This window comes from Salmo salar, chromosome ssa10 (genome assembly GCF_905237065.1).
Source record: "Salmo salar chromosome ssa10, Ssal_v3.1, whole genome shotgun sequence".
Lineage (NCBI taxonomy): Eukaryota > Metazoa > Chordata > Actinopteri > Salmoniformes > Salmonidae > Salmo > Salmo salar.
This window is the reverse complement of record NC_059451.1, coordinates 23,450,143-23,471,722: the sequence shown is the minus strand read 5'-3', so window position 1 is coordinate 23,471,722 and position 21,580 is coordinate 23,450,143. Positions and strand designations below refer to the sequence as shown.

Below are 21,580 nucleotides of genomic sequence, written 5' to 3'. Positions count from 1 at the left end.
CAGGGCTGTCTTACTGCTTTATTAACTGTGTGACAGACATACATACTGTAGTGTAAAAATTAAAGGAACATATTTACATTGTCAAATGTTTTAAGCCAAGAGGTAAAACATATTCTCCAGTGGAAGCTTTAAAGCATTGCAGGTTATATTCATCTGATGCGTACCATCAACATGACAAAAACGTAGACTGTCTTTAAAATAATAGCACCCAGCACTGAGTTTACAGATCAGGTGACATGAATAAGGACTGGTGTTAACATCGGTAAACACTTGCAGCAACAACATCTCGGAATGTCTCTTTTCCAGGAAGTCCTCACCCAGCTAATAAAATGGTTTCTCTCCTCACTTCAGGTGGTGATTAAACGGTGACAAGTCAGGGCAACACATGTTACAATACAATATTCAGACCCTCCGACCCATTCCAACCCTTCTCCAAGATCCAATCAGCAGTACTGTATTTCCATCTGTGTCTCCACTGGTCCACACAGCTGCTGGTGATTCAATACATTCTTACGTAGCAATAAACTTGTGACTATAAGCAGGTCGTTTTGCTACAAAGTTATTTGGGTTATACAGGTAAATTAGGTGCTTCTGTACTGAGAAGCAACTAGCAAAATAAGAGGCAGAGGATTCCAAACATTCAGTATGTATTAATGACTACTGTACTACAACCACGTTATATGGACTGTTTTTAGTTGCATTGGGGTCTGTCTGATGCATTGAAATATTAACATATATTGTGCCTAGCCCCTAATATATTGGTAACCCTTTGTTGAATTAGGGATATGAATGAAATTACTTTATGAATCAGTCCTGATACACTGATGAGGGCACCTGTCTGGAAGGCACAGGGAGTGTAGTGAGCTGATTGGGATCAGGCAGAGTAGGACCCATTGCCCCAGGCAGGTGTGGTGTGTATTGGGGGGGTTTGGGTGAGCAGCGCTGGGACCAGTTTGAGCTCCTACCACCATACAGCTTAATGGGGTAAAGTTCTGCTGCAGCGGTTGGTTCTGGCTGGGTCTAGGTAAGGCTGGTGTTGGAGCTGCTGGTACCACTGTTCTTCCTCTGGCTGCTCTGCACGGCACTGGGCACCTGCAGACCCGTCTGCACTGAGAAACTCCCATTCCACACCTGTAGGGGGAGATAGAGCACATGCTTAACTCACAGGCAGGATTTATCTAAGATACCTGTAGTGGTTTCATGACTTTTTTGCTCTGTGAGCCACCCAAAAATCTAAGTTCCTCACCGAGAAGGCTGGTATGACAGGCTGTGTGAACTTGGTTCTAAAAGTGTGCATCAGTGTCTTGGTTCTGGCATTGTAGAAAGACAGTGCACCTGGATGGAGAGAAAGGTAATGTCACGAATGTCCCAGTACTCTGAGGCAGCTTGGAATTTGATACAGCAGCATAGCTAAGGAACACAGAGTGGAAAGGGGGATACCTAGTCAGTTGTACAACTGAATGCATTCAACTGAAATGTGTCTTCCAGACTAGATACAGACTGCAGACACTCATCAGTGTTCATTTGATTACATTACCCAACCCATTCCTGGTCCAATCCTTAATTCAGACCAATTTAATGAAGTAGAGATAACAATGTTGTCATGACGTTGGCCTCTTTGAGTACAGGGAGGACAGTTGACCCCCTCCCCCTTGCACCATCCCCCAACCTACCTCCCCCCACCCAGGCCCTGTGTGAAGGGGTGGTAAAATTCCAGAGGAGAATCTCTTGCCACATGGCCCATAGAGAGACACAGGAAATTCTTCCAACTCACATAATTGGGGAGCCAAGCGACATTTGTGTTCTGGAGAAGGTATGGAAGACTGGTGAAGAATCCAGCTAAGAACTGGTCCGCTTGGTACAATTTTGTGATACTCAGAAGAGACAATATAGCCATATTACCATAAAACTGTTTATATAATAGCCAAATGGTTGTATAGAATGTATTAATAAGGATAAAGCTATTTTGTAATACATTGAGATGCTGTGTACTGATGTTAATGTGATAGAATGTATTTATGTCAAAGATTAAATCAGTCATCGGCACGCCCCCAGGGACACAGACAGGACCAGGCGTCATGTGACAAGCCTGTTCTATGTTCACTATAAAACCCCACCCTGATTTACTTTCAGCAGACCAGGCCTCCACTCCATTACGAGTTGGCCAATAGGTTTGACCATCCAATTCCTCTACTGAAAGTGAACTATACCACGTGGTTAACTTCTAGACTATCGATACCGACAGAATAAGAACAAGTCTTTGATATTAATTAATAGTCTGCAGCTAGAAATTATATCATTGAACGCGAAGACTGACGAAACATCCATTCTATGACGACATTAATGAATGTCGCTTTGAAAGATCCATTCTAACCGAGAGAGAGAGAGAGAGAAATCTCCAACAGAACGACTCTCCAACAAGGATCCCGACGACACACTGAGCGTAAATATATATTGATTGCAATTGTTCCCGAATGAGTGAGCGTTCATGTGCAAAGGATTAGCATATCAATTGTTAATATTAATGAACTCTGTGTGCCTCCTCAGCTGCCCTTTTATGACCCTTTGTGTAACAGGCTGCCATGCCTGTTTAGCCCACCAGGGCACATTACTCTACCAATTCTTTGTGACGATAATTACATTACATTTACATTTACATTTAAGTCATTTAGCAGACGCTCCTATCCAGAGCGACTTACAAATTGGTGCATTCACCTTATGATATCCAGTGGAACAACCACTTTACAATAGTGCATCTAAATCTTTTAAGGGGGGAGGGGGGGGGGTTAGAAGGATTACTTTATCCTATCCTAGGTATTCCTTAAAGAGGTGGGGTTTCAGGTGTCTCCGGAAGGTGGTGATTGACTCCGCTGTCCTGGCGTCATGAGGGAGCTTGTTCCACCATTGGGGTGCCAGAGCAGCGAACAGTTTTGACTGGGCTGAGCGGGAACTGTGCTTCCTCAGAGGTAGGGGGGCCAGCAGTCCAGAGGTGGATGAACGCAGTGCCCTTGTTTGGGTGTAGGGCCTGATCAGAGCCTGAAGGTATGGAGGTGCCGTTCCCTTCACAGCTCTGTAGGCAATCACCATGGTCTTGTAGCGGATGCGAGCTGTTTGTATACTTTCTGTGAATTACTTAGTTTAGTAAATAAATGATTTTAAGACAATTGATGTATGGATGACTCTTAGTAAAGACTGGGTTCGTGCAGATACAACAATTTACGACGTTTGGAATGAGACTGGACGCAAGGTAAAATACACCATTTAAACCAGAAGATAATCGGCCTATACTATAATAGAATATAATATATAATGTTATAATATAGGAATGTTATATTAGGAAAATTATAACTTTGTAATCTGAATATTTTCCTTGGTGCCCCGATCTCCTAGTTAATTACAATTAAACGATTAATCAGTTTGATCGCGTGATAATAATTACAGGGAGTTAATTGATAAACATGTCTTCAGTTTAATGGTACCCCAAAGACACGACATTTATGGTCCCCCTGTGTGAGGAATCTAAGATAGAATTGGACTTTGCTGTGAAATTCTATATATCAATTGTGCAAACAGAATTGTACAAACAGGCTATCTAAACAAAGTGATTGTGTGAAGCTATTTAGAGAAGCTATTTAGAGTGGCTCCGGTCTTATGTCGATAGCAGTGAGGGATAAATTCCAGATTTAGTCCGTTAGGCCAAACGGTACTATTTCTGTCGGCCAATATTAACTTCTAGAGTAAGGTTAGAAATTAGAAGATAACTGTCCGGTGACCGAGCCGAATAATTTGCCTACCGCACTAAGACAGTGGGCAGACCGCATGCGTATCTGTATTTAAGTACCGTGTCGCTCCGGTCAACATAAACGCTAGCAGAATATGCTGAATGGGGTTAAGGTGAGACGTCACTAGAAAACCCACCCTTTCCATAGTGAAAGGACCCTATTTTGGTGCTTGGAAGTGATACTCCTGAACAAAGTTAGGAAGAGCTTAGCATTACTGCAAGCTAACAGAGAGGGAACATTTTACCCTCCCCGTACCACATTTAAAATTCCTCCGCTAGCGCGACGGAAGTCCCGACCTTTGTACTTCCGTTTAATTTCAGCATTCTATACCCTGGTGGTGAAGAATTGCCAGTACATCTCTAGGGGAAATCCAAACGTGGATCACGGTAAGATATCCAGACAATCGCAATTGACTGGATATGACGTCTCATTCAATTTAACTAACAAGTGAAATTGCCAGATTTACCTTTTCAAGTGGATCTTTTAAATAATATCCAAAATTGATTGGGCTTCTACAATGAGACATGATTAACTTTTTCCAAACTTAACTTAGATGAAGCAAAGCTCTCAGGTTAATTGAAAGTTAATTCCCAGATAGCCTTTACAGGTTTGATTTATCATAAATAGATTAATCAGTAAAATCTGCTTTAGCAAAGCACATTCAGTAAAACCCATTACTGACGGGAGTGAATCCCATGTGGCTTCGGCCTTAACCTCTTACATCTAGACGTTCCGCTAGCGGAACACCTGCTCCAATATCCAATGATGGGCGTGGCGCGAAATACAAACTCCTCTAAAATCCGAAAACTTCCATTTTTCAAACATATGACTATTTTACAGCATTTTAAAGACAAGACTCTCGTTAATCTAACCACACTGTCCGATTTCAAAAAGGCTTTACAGCGAAAGCAAAACATTAGATTATGTCAGCAGAGTACCCAGCCAGAAATAATCAGACACCCATTTTTCAAGCTAGCATATAATGTCACAAAAAACAAAACCACAGCTAAATGCAGCACTAACCTTTGATGATCTTCATCAGATGACAACCCTAGGACATTATGTTATACAATACATGCATGTTTTGTTCAATCAAGTTCATATTTATATCAAAAACCAACTTTTTTACATTAGCATGTGACGTTCAGAACTAGCATACCCCCCGCAAACATCCGGTGAATTTACTAAATTACTCACGATAAACGTTCACAAAAAACATAACAATTATTTTAAGAATTATAGATACAGAACTCCTCTATGCACTCGATATGTCCGATTTTAAAATAGATTTTCCGAGAAAGCACATTTTGCAATATTCTCAGTAGATAGCCCAGCCATCACGGCTAGCCATTTAGACACCGACCAAGTTTAGCCCTGACCAAACTCCGATTTACTATTACAAAAGTTTGATTACCTTTGTTGTCTTCGTCAGAATGCACTCCCAGGACTGCTACTTCAATAACAAATGTTGGTTTGGTCCAAAATAATCCATCGTTATATCCAAATAGCGGCGTTTTGTTCGTGCGTTCAAGACACTATCCGAAGTGTAAATAAGGGTCACGAGCATGGCGCAATTCGTGACAAAAGATTTCTAAATATTCCATTACCGTACTTCGAAGCATGTCAACCGCTGTTTAAAATCAATTTTTATGCAATTTTTCTCGTAAAAAAGCGATAATATTCCGACCGGGAATATGCGTTTAGGTAAACAGACGAAAGAAAACAAAGCATTCTGTCGACGCGGGCACGAGCCTGAGTCTCACAGTACTGTAACCAGCCACTACCCAAACGCGCTACTTTTTTTCAACCAGCGCCTGCAAAGCCACGATTCAGCTTTTTGCTGCCTTCTGAGAGCCCATGGGAGCCGTAGGAAGTGTCACGTAACAGCAGAGATCCTCTGTAATGGATAGAGATAATCAAGAAGGGCAAGAAATTGTCAGACAGGCCACTTCCTGCATGGAATCTTCTCAGGTTTTGGCCTGCCAAATGAGTTCGGTTATACTCACAGACACCATTCAAACAGTTTTAGAAACGTTGGAGTGTTTTCTATCCAAAGCTAATAATTATATGCATATTGTAGTTTCTGGGCAGGAGTAATAATCAGATTAAATCGGGTACGTTTTTTATCCGGCTGTGAAAATACTGCCCCCTAGCCATAACAGGTTAACCTCTTGGGGCTAGGTGGGACGCTAGCGTGCCACCCGTGGTGCACTCCATCAACAGCAGGTGCATTTCAAGAGCGGCAAATTTGAATCCAAATAAATGTCAAAATTCAAATTTTTCAAAAATACAACTATGTTACACCATTTTAAAGATAAACATCTCCTTAATCTAACCACGTTTTACGATTTCAAAAAGGTTTTACGGCGAAAGCATAAATTTAGAGTATGTTAGGACAGTACATTTACAAGAGTTGTGTGTAATGTTTTGTCAAGTCAAAGACAGGGTCACCAAAACCATAAAACCAGCTAAAATGATACACTAACCTTTTACAATCTCCATCAGATGACACTCCTAGGACATTATGTTAGACAATGCATGCATTTTTAGTTCTATCAAGTTGATATTTATATCCAAAAACAGCGTTTTACTATGGCATTGATGTTGAGGAAATCGTTTCCCTCCAATAACCGGCAGTCAAGTCAGCGTCACAAATTAAATAATTAAAATTAGAAAACATTGGTAAAATATTATATTGTCATTTAAAGAATTATAGATTTACATCTTTTGAACGCAATCAACTTGCCAGATTTAAAAATAACCTTACTGGGAAATCACACTTTGCAATAATCTGAGCACTGTGCCCAGAAAAATACGCGTTGCGATACAGACTAGACGTCATGTTGGGGAGATCTAAAATCGAAAATACTATGTAAATAATCCATTACCTTTGATTCTCTTCATCAGATGTCACTTCCAGGTATCACAGGTCCATAACGAATGTAGTTTTGTTCAAAAAAGCTCATCATTTATGTCCAAAAATCTCCGTCTCGTTAGCACATGATGTAAGCCAGCCGGACTTCTCGTCATGAACGAGGGGAAAAAATATATTTCCGTTCGTTCAAACATGTCAAACGTTGTATAGCATAAATCATTAGGGCCTTTTTTAACCAGAACATGAATAATATTCAAGGTGGACGAATGCATAGTCTTTTATAACGTATTGGAACGAGGGTACCCAACATGAAGTAGCGCGCCAGGTGTCTAATGGGACATCACCGTTCCATGGCTCTTGTTCGGTCAGATCTCCCTCCAGAAGACTCAAAACACTTTGTAAAGGCTGGTGACATCTAGTGGAAGCAATAGGAAGTGCCAAAATATTCCTAAACCCCTGTGTTTTTCAATGGGATAGGTTTAAAGTCAATACAACACATCAGGTATCCACTTCCTGTCAGAAAATGTCTCAGGGTTTTGCCTGCCAAATGAGTTCTGTTATACTCACAGACACCATTCAAACAGTTTTGGAAACTTTAGAGTGTTTTCTATCCATATATAATAAGTATATGCATATTCTAGTTACTGGGTAGGATTAGTAACCAGATTAAATCGGGTACATTTTTTTTATCCAGACGTGCAAATGCTGCCCCCTAGACCCAACAGGTTAAGGGAAAGTATAGTGGTGAATGTACCCTAAACATTTAAACTACATTACTGTTATGATAACCCTGCAATCTGAATTGCTTGGGTATCATTGCCTCATTCAATTTATTTATTTAAATTGCCGAACACACCTTTCTAGGTTCTTCCAACTAAATGAGACAACTTAAACTTTGCATATTAACCTGGATGAAGCAACCTCTCAGGTAATTCAAGTTTAAGACCCAGATAGCCTACCCAGGTAGGACTAATCATTGGCATTGATTAATTCAATTTGCTTTTGCAAATTCATTCACGTCCAACTTCCACAGTACTGTACAGTACTGATGGTTCATTAACGTCTATAAATAGATTAAAATCGTCTTTGCAGCTCCCCACATTCCAAAACCAAATTTTGGAAAATAATTGTCCTTTTAAATGTTCTAATAATGTGCAAGCTATCAGAGAGGGTGGTCCCCACTCGCCCGCTAATTAGTGAACCTCCACCCGTAAATGGATTGATCTCTGACCTCAGCAGCGATAACAACCCTAATTATGCCATTAGTGGAAAAGCAGACAACAATGCTTTCCAAAACCAAACATCGGGTGCAGGCCTCGTAAAGGTTCTCTCCAGTCTAGCTCTGATGTCTTGCCATCCGAGATTGGCATCTGTCCAATACCGCAGTGCGCAGCTGAAGCACGAGCAGGTAACGGTAGACATAAAGGGACAGGTGGAGAGAACCGGGAAACCAATGACAAATGCAGAAAAGGGAAAAATTCTGCTAGCTATGGAACTGCGCTTGAAAACCGAACAATTAAATGTAATTACAAAAACGTACGACGATGAACAAGCACAAGCTCTTCAACAAAATCGTTTTCTACAGGAACAAAATCATATGCTACAGGAACAACTCGATTCAGCCAAAACTAAATACGATGATGTCCACGCCAAACTAGATAAATCTGAAGAGTTATCTACAAACAGGAGCGCTCAACTTGACAATATGCATGCTGTTTTGTTGAATGTTACTCAAAATAACACGGTTCTCCTCAAAGCGCTGCAGACCAAAGACGATCAGTTAATGAACACAATGACAAAGTTGGATGATAAATCAGCAGAACTTATTGAAGTCCCTGACCAAATGAATGATGAGAGAACTCAGGTGATGAGGATGGAAATATTGATTTCTAAGCAAGCAGAGGAAATCTCATCACTGAATCTCTCGCTCCGTACTCAAGACCTCTATCTGCAAACCATGACAGATAAGTTTGAGACCGAAAGGAGCAGGTGTGACATTCACGTGTCCAAAATCGGTACTCTAAGCGCTCAAGTGGACTCTGCAATGCAGCAGAATTCCACCCTTAGGTACCATCTGGAGGAAATCCAGAATGGTCACGCTCTACAGCGCGACTACCCATCCAAGCAATCGGAGCCCTGTACTCACAGGAGTGAAGACAATAGGTTTCAGACCTTGCCTCCCTCATGTGTCCCTCAGTCTTCTCCTCTTAGCCCTTTGGCACTGAGTAATATGGAGCCTCTTGTCCAACAACAACAAGCCTTGGCTTCTTCTCTTGGCCTTTCGGCCCCAATCTCTCTACAGGATGGAGCCAACCCTCTCCGCCCGCTTGGCGCGGAATACCTTGACAAACTCGTCAAGAATTTCCCCACCTTTGACCCCGTTCCAGGTCAGCCAAACGATACTGAGACGTTCCTAGCTGACATAGAGGATGCGTTGGATGGCTACCCGAACGCTACGGGTTCTGACAGGGTTTACCTGTTGAAGCGAACGTCGAATAGACACGTGACGAGGTTCATTCGCCTACAACAGCAACACGTGCTAAATGACTACGCTAAACTTGCCACAGCTTTGAAATTTGAATTCAGTGGTTCTGCGACTCGCAAACACGATAGCTCACTGGCTAACACCATCAAACAAGCTCGGAACGAACACCCACAAGCTTACTATCATAGGCTTCGTTCAGCTTACTTTGGCCTACTCACAGAAACAGGAATGGAAGAGCTGTTACCATTCAAACAAATGTTTCTGTCGAACATGCATCCCACCTTCATTACCTACTTGGGCCCTGCCGCCCACGTTGGCTTGCCTATCTTACAACTCAGAGAGCTTGCAAGCACAGCTTTTGAGGCATCAAAAGTTCACAACGCTAAGAGCCCTGACCACTCGGTTTTGAAGTTTGACCAGGAGCACTCACTCCAGTTAGAGGGTGCATTATCAGGTATTGGAGCGTTGAGAGATGACGCACAACAACAGTTTCAACCACGAAACCATGGTTCCAATAACCTCCGCGGTCGAAATAACTGTAAAGTACGTAGCCATCAACATGACTACCGCTACAGCCGTTCGCTACGTTCCTGCACCCAACCCACAAAAAGTGTCAGAGCACAAGGGTAACAAAGGGTTGAAGGACGATCAAAACGTAGACCAATGTTCTCCAGAAGTCCCACTACGGGAAGAACTTAAGCGAGAACAATTTGAGAAAAGGGTAAAAGATAAGTCACAAGGACTAGACGGGGAATTACCGGACACCAGGTCCGCAGAAATTAACACCCATAGCAAGGACGTTAAAGTTCACATTTCTCCCGCTCTCATTCAAGACCCTATCCAGGGCCCGCTTGATCAAGAAACAAGCCCCCGGGCTTTGTCTATAGACTCTGATACAAAAGTTGCGAAGAAAAAGGTGAAACGCTTCGTTAAAGCCAAGCCCACTCAAAATCGGAAAAGTCAATCTGCTTCCACCTTGAACAGAAATGGCACATCACGTCGTTGCGAACGACCACTCCACTTTGTGGGGAATATGTCCACTAACCACGAATCTAAACGGCCATACCTGGAAACAGTCCTGGAGGACTGCTTAACTTGTCATGCGCTAATGGATTCGGGTGCGACAATATCACTCATCTCTCAAACATTGTTTGATGATCTCAAAAGGGCTTTGAAGCCAACTAAACGTTGGTTAAAAGTGGAACGATGCGACACTAAACTTCCAGGGGTCACTCAGACTACCTCGCCTCTCACATTGAGAGTCATGCTGAAACTACACTTCCAGGACGTATCGCTCGTTCACCCTGTGTATGTTACCAGCCTCGAAACTGTAACCCTGCTACTTGGAGCAGACTTGATGGATCGGTTACTCCCATTGATGGATTGGAAAACCAACCAGGTATGGTCACAGGCCACAGTGCCTTCTCCACTGACCACACTGTCTTCCCCTAACGCTAGCTGCAACGCAGTCATTCACGAGGGGTATCTGTCGAAAGCACCCCTTGGGAAAAAGACGTTTAGAAACCTCTTGGTACAGAATCCGATCCACGGAGATAGTACGATATCTCGACACATTCCATCAGCCAACCTCATTGACCATTCTTTTCATGATTTCGAGCCAGCTGTCTCTGTGAATAAGCAACTTCCCTCCTCCTTGCAGTCGTGCAATACGATAGTTGAGATGAACTTCTCTTGCCCTTTGGACACTTCCGCAAGCACTGCGGCCGTCCCAGCAAGAAAAACATTGATGCGCAGAGTATACTCTGTTTCCGATGATACACCTTCCGCTTTGTTGGGAACTGTCACCCCTTACAATGACACGAATGGCGTCAGTCCAGCAACTGACCCGATGACTCCCACTGGTGAAACACTTTGCGATATCACAGACCGATATCCTCGTCTCAGTTCGCAGGTAATGAAGAGGTTGCCACACGCGGACGCGGTGGTGACTGACATGCCTCGACAGCCACTGAGCGTTTTGAAGCACAAACACCAGGAGATTTGGTTGAAAGGTTACAGCCATTCTCATAAAAACGCGGCCGCTGACAACTCGTACATAGGGTCCGACCCATGATGAGCCTCATCGAGGCCGGTGGGGGGGTCAAGACTACGGACAACACCGTACGAGGCCACCAGAGCATAAATCAAATCTAGTTGTAAACTCCCCTATGAGAACAGTGAGGAGCAGACAGGCCCCTAGACAGGGTTTATCTTAGAACACATCTAAGATAGTACTGAGGTGTACCACACTGGTCGTAAAGGAAGTCCAGTGGACTTGTCCACCTCCAAAACAAATGGCATCAATAGTCATTCCTTGCCATGTGTAGGTTCAACTACAATACAACTAGTAAAATGCTCCAATCATGTGTTCCGGTAGATAATATTTCAGAATAAATCGGTAGGATAACTGATCCCCTTGAGTACCAGTACCAATACTAGCAACAGTCAGTCCCGCTACAATCAGTAAGAAGGTTAGAGACCTAACCAATCAAATTACCATTGACAACAGCGACATAGGAGTCACTCAGAGTGCAACACGTGGAGGGGAATCTCCAGTGCACTCTTCCAATGGTTAACACACATGTCACTAACAAATAGGACCCTCCATTCAGGAGTAAAATTATTAGAAGTCATGAACCATGATCACACCACGTATGACTGGTCCAATACTTAAAGAGTACTTCCGTCGTGAGGTTAGCTCCTCCGTGGATAACATAGCTATGAAATAGACTTCATACCTATCGCCACTACAGTAGTGGAAGACACAGTGACTTGTAGTAAAACTACTACAGACTCCCTTGACACCAATTCTGACTGACCTCCAGGCATTGACCTGAAAATTACCTGACTACGTCAGACTCATTCTGAACAAGTTGTAATCTGCCCGGATACTTGGTTTTCTTCCCTTGACATGCGCGCTTGTGTATGCACAACGGAACATCCAATTAGGATTTATGCTAGGACCACTTAAGGGCCCAAGCAATATACCAGCCTTAGTAAAGTTGAACATTTACTTCTAGGCCTTTGACTCTACAGCACTCACCAGTTTTCTTCCCAGAACTCCATAGGTCATCCCTGTAGACTGCCCAAAACTAGTGCATTACAGCTGTAGACTTATCATATAGTTATCAACTTAGGATAGCGCCTAAGCAACACACCAAGTAGGAAAAACCCTAGATATGGCATTAGAGACAATGCCATGATAATCGTTTTGCCAGAACATTGGACGTATATAGAATACAGTCCAATTAGATGATTTTTTTGTGTGAGAACTATATTTTGTATATTTTTTTGGTTTGTTTATGCTTTCATTCCTTTTCGGTTCAGTTCCTTTGACACTTAGGAAGTGACAGAGCCATAAACAAAGTTCCCATACAACCATCACTTAGTGCCACAACGCCGCTCATTGGGGAATGAATGTAATTATATATATTTCATGAGTGTGTGTGATTTGTTAACATCTGCCTAAGTTACTGCCCAGATCTTCCAGTCTGGACGACGGGTCCGGAACTGCGACCCCAAATCCGGACACCCACGGCCTATCCTTGTGGCGGCATGCCCGCTGTCAGAGAGCCTACCAAGGTAAACCAACAGAGGGGGGGACCGCAACGGCGATCACCAACCAGGACATCCCCTGGCCCTTCCTGGGGTACTTTGCAGCTTCCAGGGAACCTACCAAGGTACACCACTAGAGGAGACCGCAACGGCGATCACCAACCGGACATCAACTGCCCATCCTTGTGGTGGACTGCGCCGCTTTCAGAGAGCCTACCAAGTTCAACCACCAGAGGGGACTGCAACGATGATCTACCAATGGGACATCACGTGGTCATGATTTTATGTTGATTTGTAACTTGCAGGATAAACAAGATCCAAACCACCAGGGGGGGTATGTCATGACGTTGGCCTCTTTGAGTACAGGGAGGACAGTTGACCCCCTCCCCCTTGCACCATCCCCCAACCTACCTCCCCCCACCCAGGCCCTGTGTGAAGGGGTGGTAAAATTCCAGAGGAGAATCTCTTGCAACATGGCCCATAGAGAGACACAGGAAATTCTTCCAACTCACAGAATTGGGGAGCCAAGCGACATTTGTGTTCTGGAGAAGGTATGGAAGACTGGTGAAGAATCCAGCTAAGAACTGGTCCGCTTGGTACAATTTTGTGATACTCAGAAGAGACAATATAGCCATATTACCATAAAACTGTTTATATAATAGCCAAATGGTTGTATAGAATGTATTAATAAGGATAAAGCTATTTTGTAATACATTGAGATGCTGTGTACTGATGTTAATGTGATAGAATGTATTTATGTCAAAGATTAAATCAGTCATCGGCACGCCCCCAGGGACACAGACAGGACCAGGCGTCATGTGACAAGCCTGTTCTATGTTCACTATAAAACCCCACCCTGATTTACTTTCGGCAGACCAGGCCTCCACTCCATTACGAGTTGGCCAATAGGTTTGACCATCCAATTCCTCTACTGAAAGTGAACTATACCACGTGGTTAACTTCTAGACTATCGATACCGACAGAATAAGAACAAGTCTTTGATATTAATTAATAGTCTGCAGCTAGAAATTATATCATTGAACGCGAAGACCGACGAAACATCCATTCTATGACGACATTAATGAATGTCGCTTTGAAAGATCCGTTCTAACCGAGAGAGAGAGAGAGAGAGAGAGAGAGAGAGCGAGAGAGAGAGAGAGAGAGAGAGAGAGAGAGAGAGAAATCTCCAACAGAACGACTCTCCAACAAGGATCCCGACGACACACTGAGCGTAAATATATATTGATTGCAATTGTTCCCGAATGAGTGAGCGTTCATGTGCAAAGGATTAGCATATCAATTGTTAATATTAATGAACTCTGTGTGCCTCCTCAGCTGCCCTTTTATGACCCTTTGTGTAACAGGCCGCCATGCCTGTTTAGCCCACCAGGGCACATTACTCTACCAATTCTTTGTGACGATAATTACTGTTTGTATACTTTCTGTGAATTACTTAGTTTAGTAAATAAATGCTTTTAAGACAATTGATGTATGGATGACTCTTAGTAAAGACTGGGTTCGTGCAGATACAACAATTTACGACGTTTGGAATGAGACTGGACGCAAAGTAAAATACACCATTTAAACCAGAAGATAATCGGCCTATACTATAATAGAATATAATATATAATGTTATAATATAGGAAAGTTATATTAGGAAAATTATAACTTTGTAATCTGAATATTTTCCTTGGTGCCCCGATCTCCTAGTTAATTACAATTAAACGATTAATCAGTTAATCATAATTACAGGGAGTTAATTGATAAACATGTCTTCAGTTTAATGGTACCCCAAAGACACGACAATGTGCTGTATGTCAGTCTGAGTTAAGTGGTGCTAACTGGATGGAGGAAACCACTACAATGGGAACAGGAGATCCATCTCACCCTCCTCGTAGTTGCAGTAGACCCCTATGCGGTCGGGGATGGGACAGTCCAGGGTGCGGGCCTTGTTGTTGTGCTTGGCTGTGAGGCTCTGCTGCAGCCAGTTGTTCAGGTGGATGCACCATGATGCGTTGCTCTTCCCCAGCTGGTCAAAGCGGCCCAGGTTCCGCAGGGCCAAGCCCACAGCGAACGCCTTGCTTTCCTTATCGAAACGCACCTCCCAATACTGCTGGCCTGCGTCGATAAAAGTGTCTCCCAGTACAGTGTAGGATTCAGCCGTGAATCGGTCTCTGCCGACCCGAGCAGACGGCACTCTCTTAGGTGAATTCATGGCTGTCCTAGGAGAGGAGGCCACCAAAGTTGAACATCGACTTTCATTCTATACACTGTTAAGTGTGCACAAAGAATTTGGCAGAAAGTGTTTCTGACCTGGCAGGTGAGTGCATTGGAGATTGGTTGGTTCTGTTCTTGTCCTTGCGGATGTCCTGGATGACCTTCCCCCCGCAGCTGTCCCACTCCACACTGAGGTCCTCCACCTTCAGGTTCTGATGAGCCGAGCCTGCATCCAGCTTGAACAGGAAAGCTGCAAGGAGAGGTGGAGAGAGGGTTTTCTGACTCATTCTTATCTTGACATCATTAGGACATTAAGGATAATCAGCTACATACATTCTCCTGTGGAAGACTATGCCTAGTTCAGTTCACTCACCATGTGTCTCCAGTGTTACAAGCTCAGAGAACTCTCCTGCCACAGCCTTGTTACACGCCTTCACACGGAACGTCATGTAGTGTGTGTCGAAGCGAAGCCCTGAAAATACATAATAATAATGATAATGAATATGATGGCTACTTAATAATTACAGTTGGTAAATTAGAGTCACCGAATTATTCCTAGGCTACAGCATCCAAAGACAGGCCTTTTTTCATACTACCCTCTTACTACGGTGAGCTCCAAAAGTATTGGGACAGTGACACATTTGTTATTTGTTTTGGCTCTGTACTCCAGCACTTTGGATTTGGAATGATACAATGACTATGGGGTTAAATTGCAAACTCTCAGCTTTAATTTGAGGGTATTTTCATCCATATCAAGTGAACTGTTTCGAAATTACAGAACTTTTTGTACATAGTCCCTCCATTTTAGGGGACCAAAAGTATTGGGATGAATATACTTAAATAATGTATTGTGTAAATGTTATTGTAAATAAGAATAGAGTGTTTCTAAAACTTCTATATTAATGAGGATGCTACCATGATTATGGATAGTCCTGAATGAAATTGTGAATAATGATGAGTGAGAAACATAATAATGATGAGTACAGACATACAAAAATCCCCCCCCCCAATTTGTTTTTTATGTTAACCTGTTATTGTTATGGTGAGAAGTTAGCATGTCTTGGGGGTATGATATTTGTGTGTCTGTAACTTTTTGTGTGTCACTCATTATTCACGATTCATTCGGGACTGTCCATAATCATGGTAGCCTCCACATTAATGTAGGTAGAAGTGTTTAGAAATGCCTCCCGAGTGGCGCAGTGGTCTAAGACAGTGCTAGCTGTGCAACAAAATATTCTGGGTTCGAGTCCAGGCTCTGTCGCAGCCGGCCGCGACCGGGAGACCCATGGGGTGGTGACAATTGGCCCAGCGTCGTCCAGGTTAGGGGAGGGTTCGACACGGATGTCCTTGTCCCATCGGGCACTAGCGACTCCTGTGGCGGGCCGGGTGCAGTGCACTCTGACACGGTTGCCAGGTCCACAGTGTTTCCTCTGACACATTGGTGTGGCTGGCTTCTGGGTTAAGTGTGCATTGTGTCAAGAAGCAGTGCGGCTTGGTTGGGTTTTGATTCGGAGGACACACGGCTCTCGACCTTCGCCTCTCCCGAGTCCGTACGGGAGTTGCAGCGATGAGACAAGACTGTAACTACCAATTGGATACCACGAAATTGGGGAGAAAAAGCAGTAAAAAAAATAAAAAGAAGTGTTTAGAAACATATTATATTGTTATTTACAATAAAAGTGAGTCCAAAATAACACAAAACAATATTTACCATTCATTTCTATTGGGCACAAAATAATCTGCAAATGCATCCAACAAGTTCGTAGAAACACTGGGTTAACTGCCTTGCTCAGGGGCAGAACGACAGTCACAAGCTTGATGTAATAATCGTGTGCTAGGAATATGGGATCAAATACTGAACTTTTGACTACTTTAATACACATAAGTGAATTTGTCACAATACTTTTGGGGGGAATATGTACAAAAAGTGCTGTAATTTCTAAACAGTTCACCCGATATGGATGAAAATACCCTCAAATTAAAGCTGACAGTCTGCAGTTTAACCTCATAGTAATCAAATCTGAAGTGCTGGAGTACAGAGTCAAAACAACAACAAAATTGTCACTGTCCCAATACCTTCGGAGCTCACTGTAGTTTAATGTCCACAACCTGGCTCAACCCTAACCCTAGCTTTATGTTCACACCCTGGCTCAAACCTAATCTTAAACATAATCCTATTTCTAAGGTTAATCCTAGTTTCATGTCCACATTCCGGTTCAACCCTAACCCTAGCCATAACCCTAACCCTTACTTCTCTTCTCGAGTCAACTCTTACCTGTAAGGGTGTACTCGGTCTCGCGGATGCCCTCCACTACCATCCATGGGTAGTCCTCTCGGGTGCGAGGCGGCCCCTCATGGTTGGTGCGGCGGTATTCCAGGTCATAGTGGTCTATCTTGCTGTCGGGCTCAGGCAGAGCCCACTGTACCATCACCGTGTTGTCACACACCTGGCACTCTGACACCAGAATCTCTGGGGTCGCAGGCACTGGGGAAGAGAGAGATTAGGCTTATTGTCCTACTCATTTGTGACTACTAGCCACAAGCGAAAGACAAAATCATTGTACACATACAAGGCAGCAGTATTGTATTTCAAAAATCCCAATTCATATTAACTATAAAGTTCAGTTCTTAAAGAAAACCAATAGACATGACAGTTCACAGACTGACCTGGGAGGAACTTGATGGCCTGCAGCATCTCCCTCTCTTGGGTGAAGTCCACCATCATGTGACTCATGCTGTCAGTGGTTTTGGCTTTCAGCGACAAACGGAAGGCTGGGGCCATTGTCACACTGCTCTCCCACAAACAAAAACACAGAGAATGAGACATGCCTCATTGTTCAACCCACTGAAGGACTGACGGGACACATTAGTTAGTGTGTTGTACTGTAGTACTACTATAACTAATCACTACACAGAGCTAAAATACCATACTAACTACGCTTCAACTGTACCACACAAAAACATTAATGAATCATGAACTGACATACACGAAACATACAAGCTAAACTGACACTGCCAGAGAGGGGATAGACTGGCGCATGTGCCATGAGAGACTGACACATGTTTGAGACAGAGAGGACAGGTGAGGTGAGGGAGAAAAGGCTGAGATGAAATGCCAGAGTGGTGATGAAAGAGCGTGCTACAGAGTGATTGTATCTAATCTATATTTTGTTGGAAAGCATGTGGGTGAGCAGATGGTTAGGGAGTTAAGAAGATACTCTGAGAAATGGGCAGCAATGTACTATACCTATCCTTAATGTCTTTGGCCGCCTGGAGAGAAGCAGAGAGGGAAAGGAAAATGAAATAAAGGAGATAAGGACAGAGGACTGAGTTGCAGCCACATCCTTACAATAAAAACAACACATCTGTGTTAATAGGTTGACACACACCACAACGAACCACATCAGATCAACATACTGTACTGCTTTACAATAAATGTAAATAAGATAAGAAACAGGTAGTAACTGTGTTAAAACAACAGTCATGCCACTAAAATCATTATGAACCATTATTGATATCCTCAAGCTAAATACCAATGCCATCGTGGCATCATTGCATAAAATATGTAAATGAAAGTTAGGTTGGAGAAGATTTTTCCAACCGTTACCTGAGTGAAGTCGTCTGCTTCCGAGGAGCAGAGAGTCTGATTGGCTACCTCCAAAAGCTCCTCGGAGCTCTCCAGGGCTTTGGAGCATGCACTCAGCTGACTCTGAGAGAGAGAGCATGATATATTTAATCACAGTCCAGACACTGTTTCCTTTCAATATAATGAATGTCTTCTATGCTGTACTGTTTCTTTCCATCAGAGGAAAGGTTCATAAGAAAAGTTATTTGGGTTGAATAGCTTTGAATCACTTTCTTTTTCAATTAACCTACTGGAAACTGTACAATATATCAGTTTGGCTACCCACTCACATAATCAAGCACAGAAGGATGCAGTGTAGTGATGTCATTACAAAGCTGCCCCTGCCGTGGCTTTGTCTGACTGACTGACAGTCAGAGGCTAAGAGATAAAGCAGGATTGTACACAGACACAATAATCCGCTAGTAATAATATCGCTGCGAACCCCAACACACACAGCCTTTCATGGCAACATTTCTTTCATAGCAACTCTGAATCAGTCTGCACAAAAAGTTCACCCAAATTGTGAGCCTGAGAATGAGTCACGCTACATTGATCATAAGCTGATCTTATGATCGGATAGCCTGGAGAAGTCATCAAAATATTGTTCCAATGTTGAATGTTGATGACGAAATCTTGAAAGCTCAAGAAAATGCAAAGCAAAAGCCTGTAAAACCCTTCTCCAGTAAAAGCCCAATAAAGTTGAACTGACCTGTAGCTCATAGGTGCGGCTGGCCCTCTCCTGTTTGATCCTGGTGACCATGCTGTCCTTTATATCGTCCAGTACTGAGTGGAGGGAGCTGAACTCTGTCTCCAGGTCCTCCTGGACACGGCTGGAGTTACCCTGCAGGGGTCAATAGAGAAGGAATTAGTTCACTGATAGATACCATGTACATCCAGCCAGTCCGTCTGATTAGTATGCCACGCCATGCCAAATTCATAAAACCATGTGTCTATTGTGTTGTGCACATATCCTACTGTCAGGCTGTCATCTTAATGTTAGAACATCCAGGCGCGTTGTACAATACCTCCAGGTTCTCCAGGCTCTGTTTCTGACAGCAAATGAAGTTTGTAATCTCCTCATTCTTCAGTGCCAGGGTGGTGGTGATCTTACGAAGCGATTCCTTAACAACATACAAAAGGTTATTAAGCCTAAGAATATATTAGAGAGAACATTATTACATATCACATTGGACCAAGTTCTCAATACGCAGAATATAATATTTCCTTGAGATGCCTTGCTTCAAGATAACACATCAGTAGTGACTGCTAACAATACTAGCGTACATTTAAAGAAGTAAGGATGAATCATAAATGGTTAGTAGGCTACTTAGTCCCCCAAATCTCTATCCAGTAATTTCCCCATCTGTGTAAATTGTGACAAGGGCGGCATCTTGCTACATAACCATAAGGATAGCATCCATCATTTAATAATGTGTCTCCTCTCCAGTGGTTAGGTTTAACCCATCATAATACACTAGGCACCATGGGCACCCTATCTCTGCAGCAGCCAAGCTAAATTCAATATGATACTGATTTAAGAAGATCTGGCAAATGATGTTAAACATTTCAACAGTCCAGTCCCACGCCCGTCAGGTTTATAGAATCATACACTCCCAACCCAAGAAGCATTTAATATGCTCCTTCCTGCGAGAGGCTATGCGCCAGGCCCCAATAATAGGGATAATGGGACACACTCTACACTTATTGCAACCTCGGTCTCAGCAAATCGGTCAAAACTAAAAACAGACAGCTGTTAATGTGTCTTGGACTGGTATGCATTTACAAGTTAAATCAATAAAGACTATTCTGAGACCTCGTTAGTCGCAGTTTTCCTCGCGCACGAATTGGAGTCTTCTTGGCGAAAAGTGATGCTCATGTGCATTGAATGTTTGATGTTCTGCAAATCTTTATGTCGACGCGCCTCCGCGAAATACGCATCGTCTTTTAAATCAACTAAAATATGTAAACATACAAGGTTGTATTAAAAGGACAGAATACAATCCAATTATATAAAACAGCTTCAAAGTCCCGGTCCTTCGCGCTACTCCCCTTTCTTTGTACGCCCTGCGACCGCAGCAAACACAAAACACCTGTTCGGCCACTTCCATCCTACCTTCTGATCTCCCATCTTGCCAGACCAAGAAACCGGTACCGGTGTATCAGTAATTATAAAGGCTATTCGTCGCCGTCCCCTATTTTTGGTTTATTTGCAGCACACTCTACTGGGCTGGTACTGATGCTGCTGGAGTGCATTGCATCTTTCGTCCAACGCCTAGGGCCGTAGTGTGTATTGCGCAGACGCAGTAGAGGAGAACTCTGGGTATTGTCGTTTTTATGTGAAACATTGTTTCCAGTCTGTTTCTGGGGGTGAAGGCTATGCGTTTTCCTTTGTAAACGAAAAGCAGCTATGGAGAAAATGCTAATTATGATTTATTTAAAAGGCCTATTTCATATGCTAAATGGTATTCTTCAGTTTACCCTCAGGGTTTCCACCAAATAGATGATATGACACGTGAGGTTTTTCATGTTTTAGTAGGCTGCCTATCCTGTGTTTGACCCCTTTCTTCTCCCTACCATAAGAAGTGACACATTTTAATGAAAAGTAAAAGACACAATGTGTCATCAATGTTGTTTACTCATTATCACATTATACACATTCTGTGTGGGTTCATCTTCTTACTTCATTGTTCATGACACTCTAAGCTGATAAACTATTTAAATCAGAAACTTTGCATGGCTATTTGATCTTAGTATTGTTTTATGACCGAAAGTCACACGGATATTCTAGAATGATTGTAGTGGTGAAGTGAGTTGACACGGTTGGACCAAAACCCCAAAACTCTCGGAAGCCCTTCCAGTTTCTCTGAGCCATACTTACAACATGCCCTTAAATTGCCCAGTGCACACCTACAGCGTTTGAGGACACATGTGACTGCAAGACAACTATGTGTGTAGAGTTTAGTAACTCAGCAAATGTTGTTTTTAATGTAGTCTACCACTCTTTGTAGTTATATATGCATCCCCCATCACCCCTCAATGTC

At 43.0% G+C, this 21,580-nt stretch overlaps 1 protein-coding gene across 3 annotated transcripts; it reads right to left on the bottom strand.

Moving 5' to 3' along the window:
• Nucleotides 1-3: 3 nt before the first annotated feature.
• Nucleotides 4-20,822, bottom strand: LOC106613812 (fibronectin type III and SPRY domain-containing protein 1). Of its 3 annotated transcripts, none has more exons than XM_014216445.2 (12): nucleotides 20,653-20,822; nucleotides 19,565-19,660; nucleotides 19,249-19,380; nucleotides 18,522-18,623; nucleotides 18,162-18,184; nucleotides 17,582-17,703; nucleotides 17,190-17,399; nucleotides 15,288-15,386; nucleotides 15,011-15,164; nucleotides 14,585-14,919; nucleotides 1,247-1,335; nucleotides 4-1,131 (listed from the first exon to the last, which is right to left on the bottom strand). In XM_014216445.2, exons 1-12 carry the CDS (start codon nucleotides 20,665-20,667, stop codon nucleotides 1,021-1,023), a joined length of 1,488 nt encoding a protein of 495 aa, XP_014071920.1. In that variant the 5' UTR covers nucleotides 20,668-20,822; the 3' UTR covers nucleotides 4-1,020. The 3 variants fall into 3 exon arrangements, with proteins under 3 accessions (XP_014071920.1, XP_014071918.1, XP_014071919.1); XM_014216443.2 differs by lacking the exon at nucleotides 20,653-20,822 and adding an exon at nucleotides 20,353-20,604; XM_014216444.2 differs by lacking the exons at nucleotides 1,247-1,335; nucleotides 20,653-20,822 and adding an exon at nucleotides 20,353-20,609.
• Nucleotides 20,823-21,580: the final 758 nt, after the last annotated feature.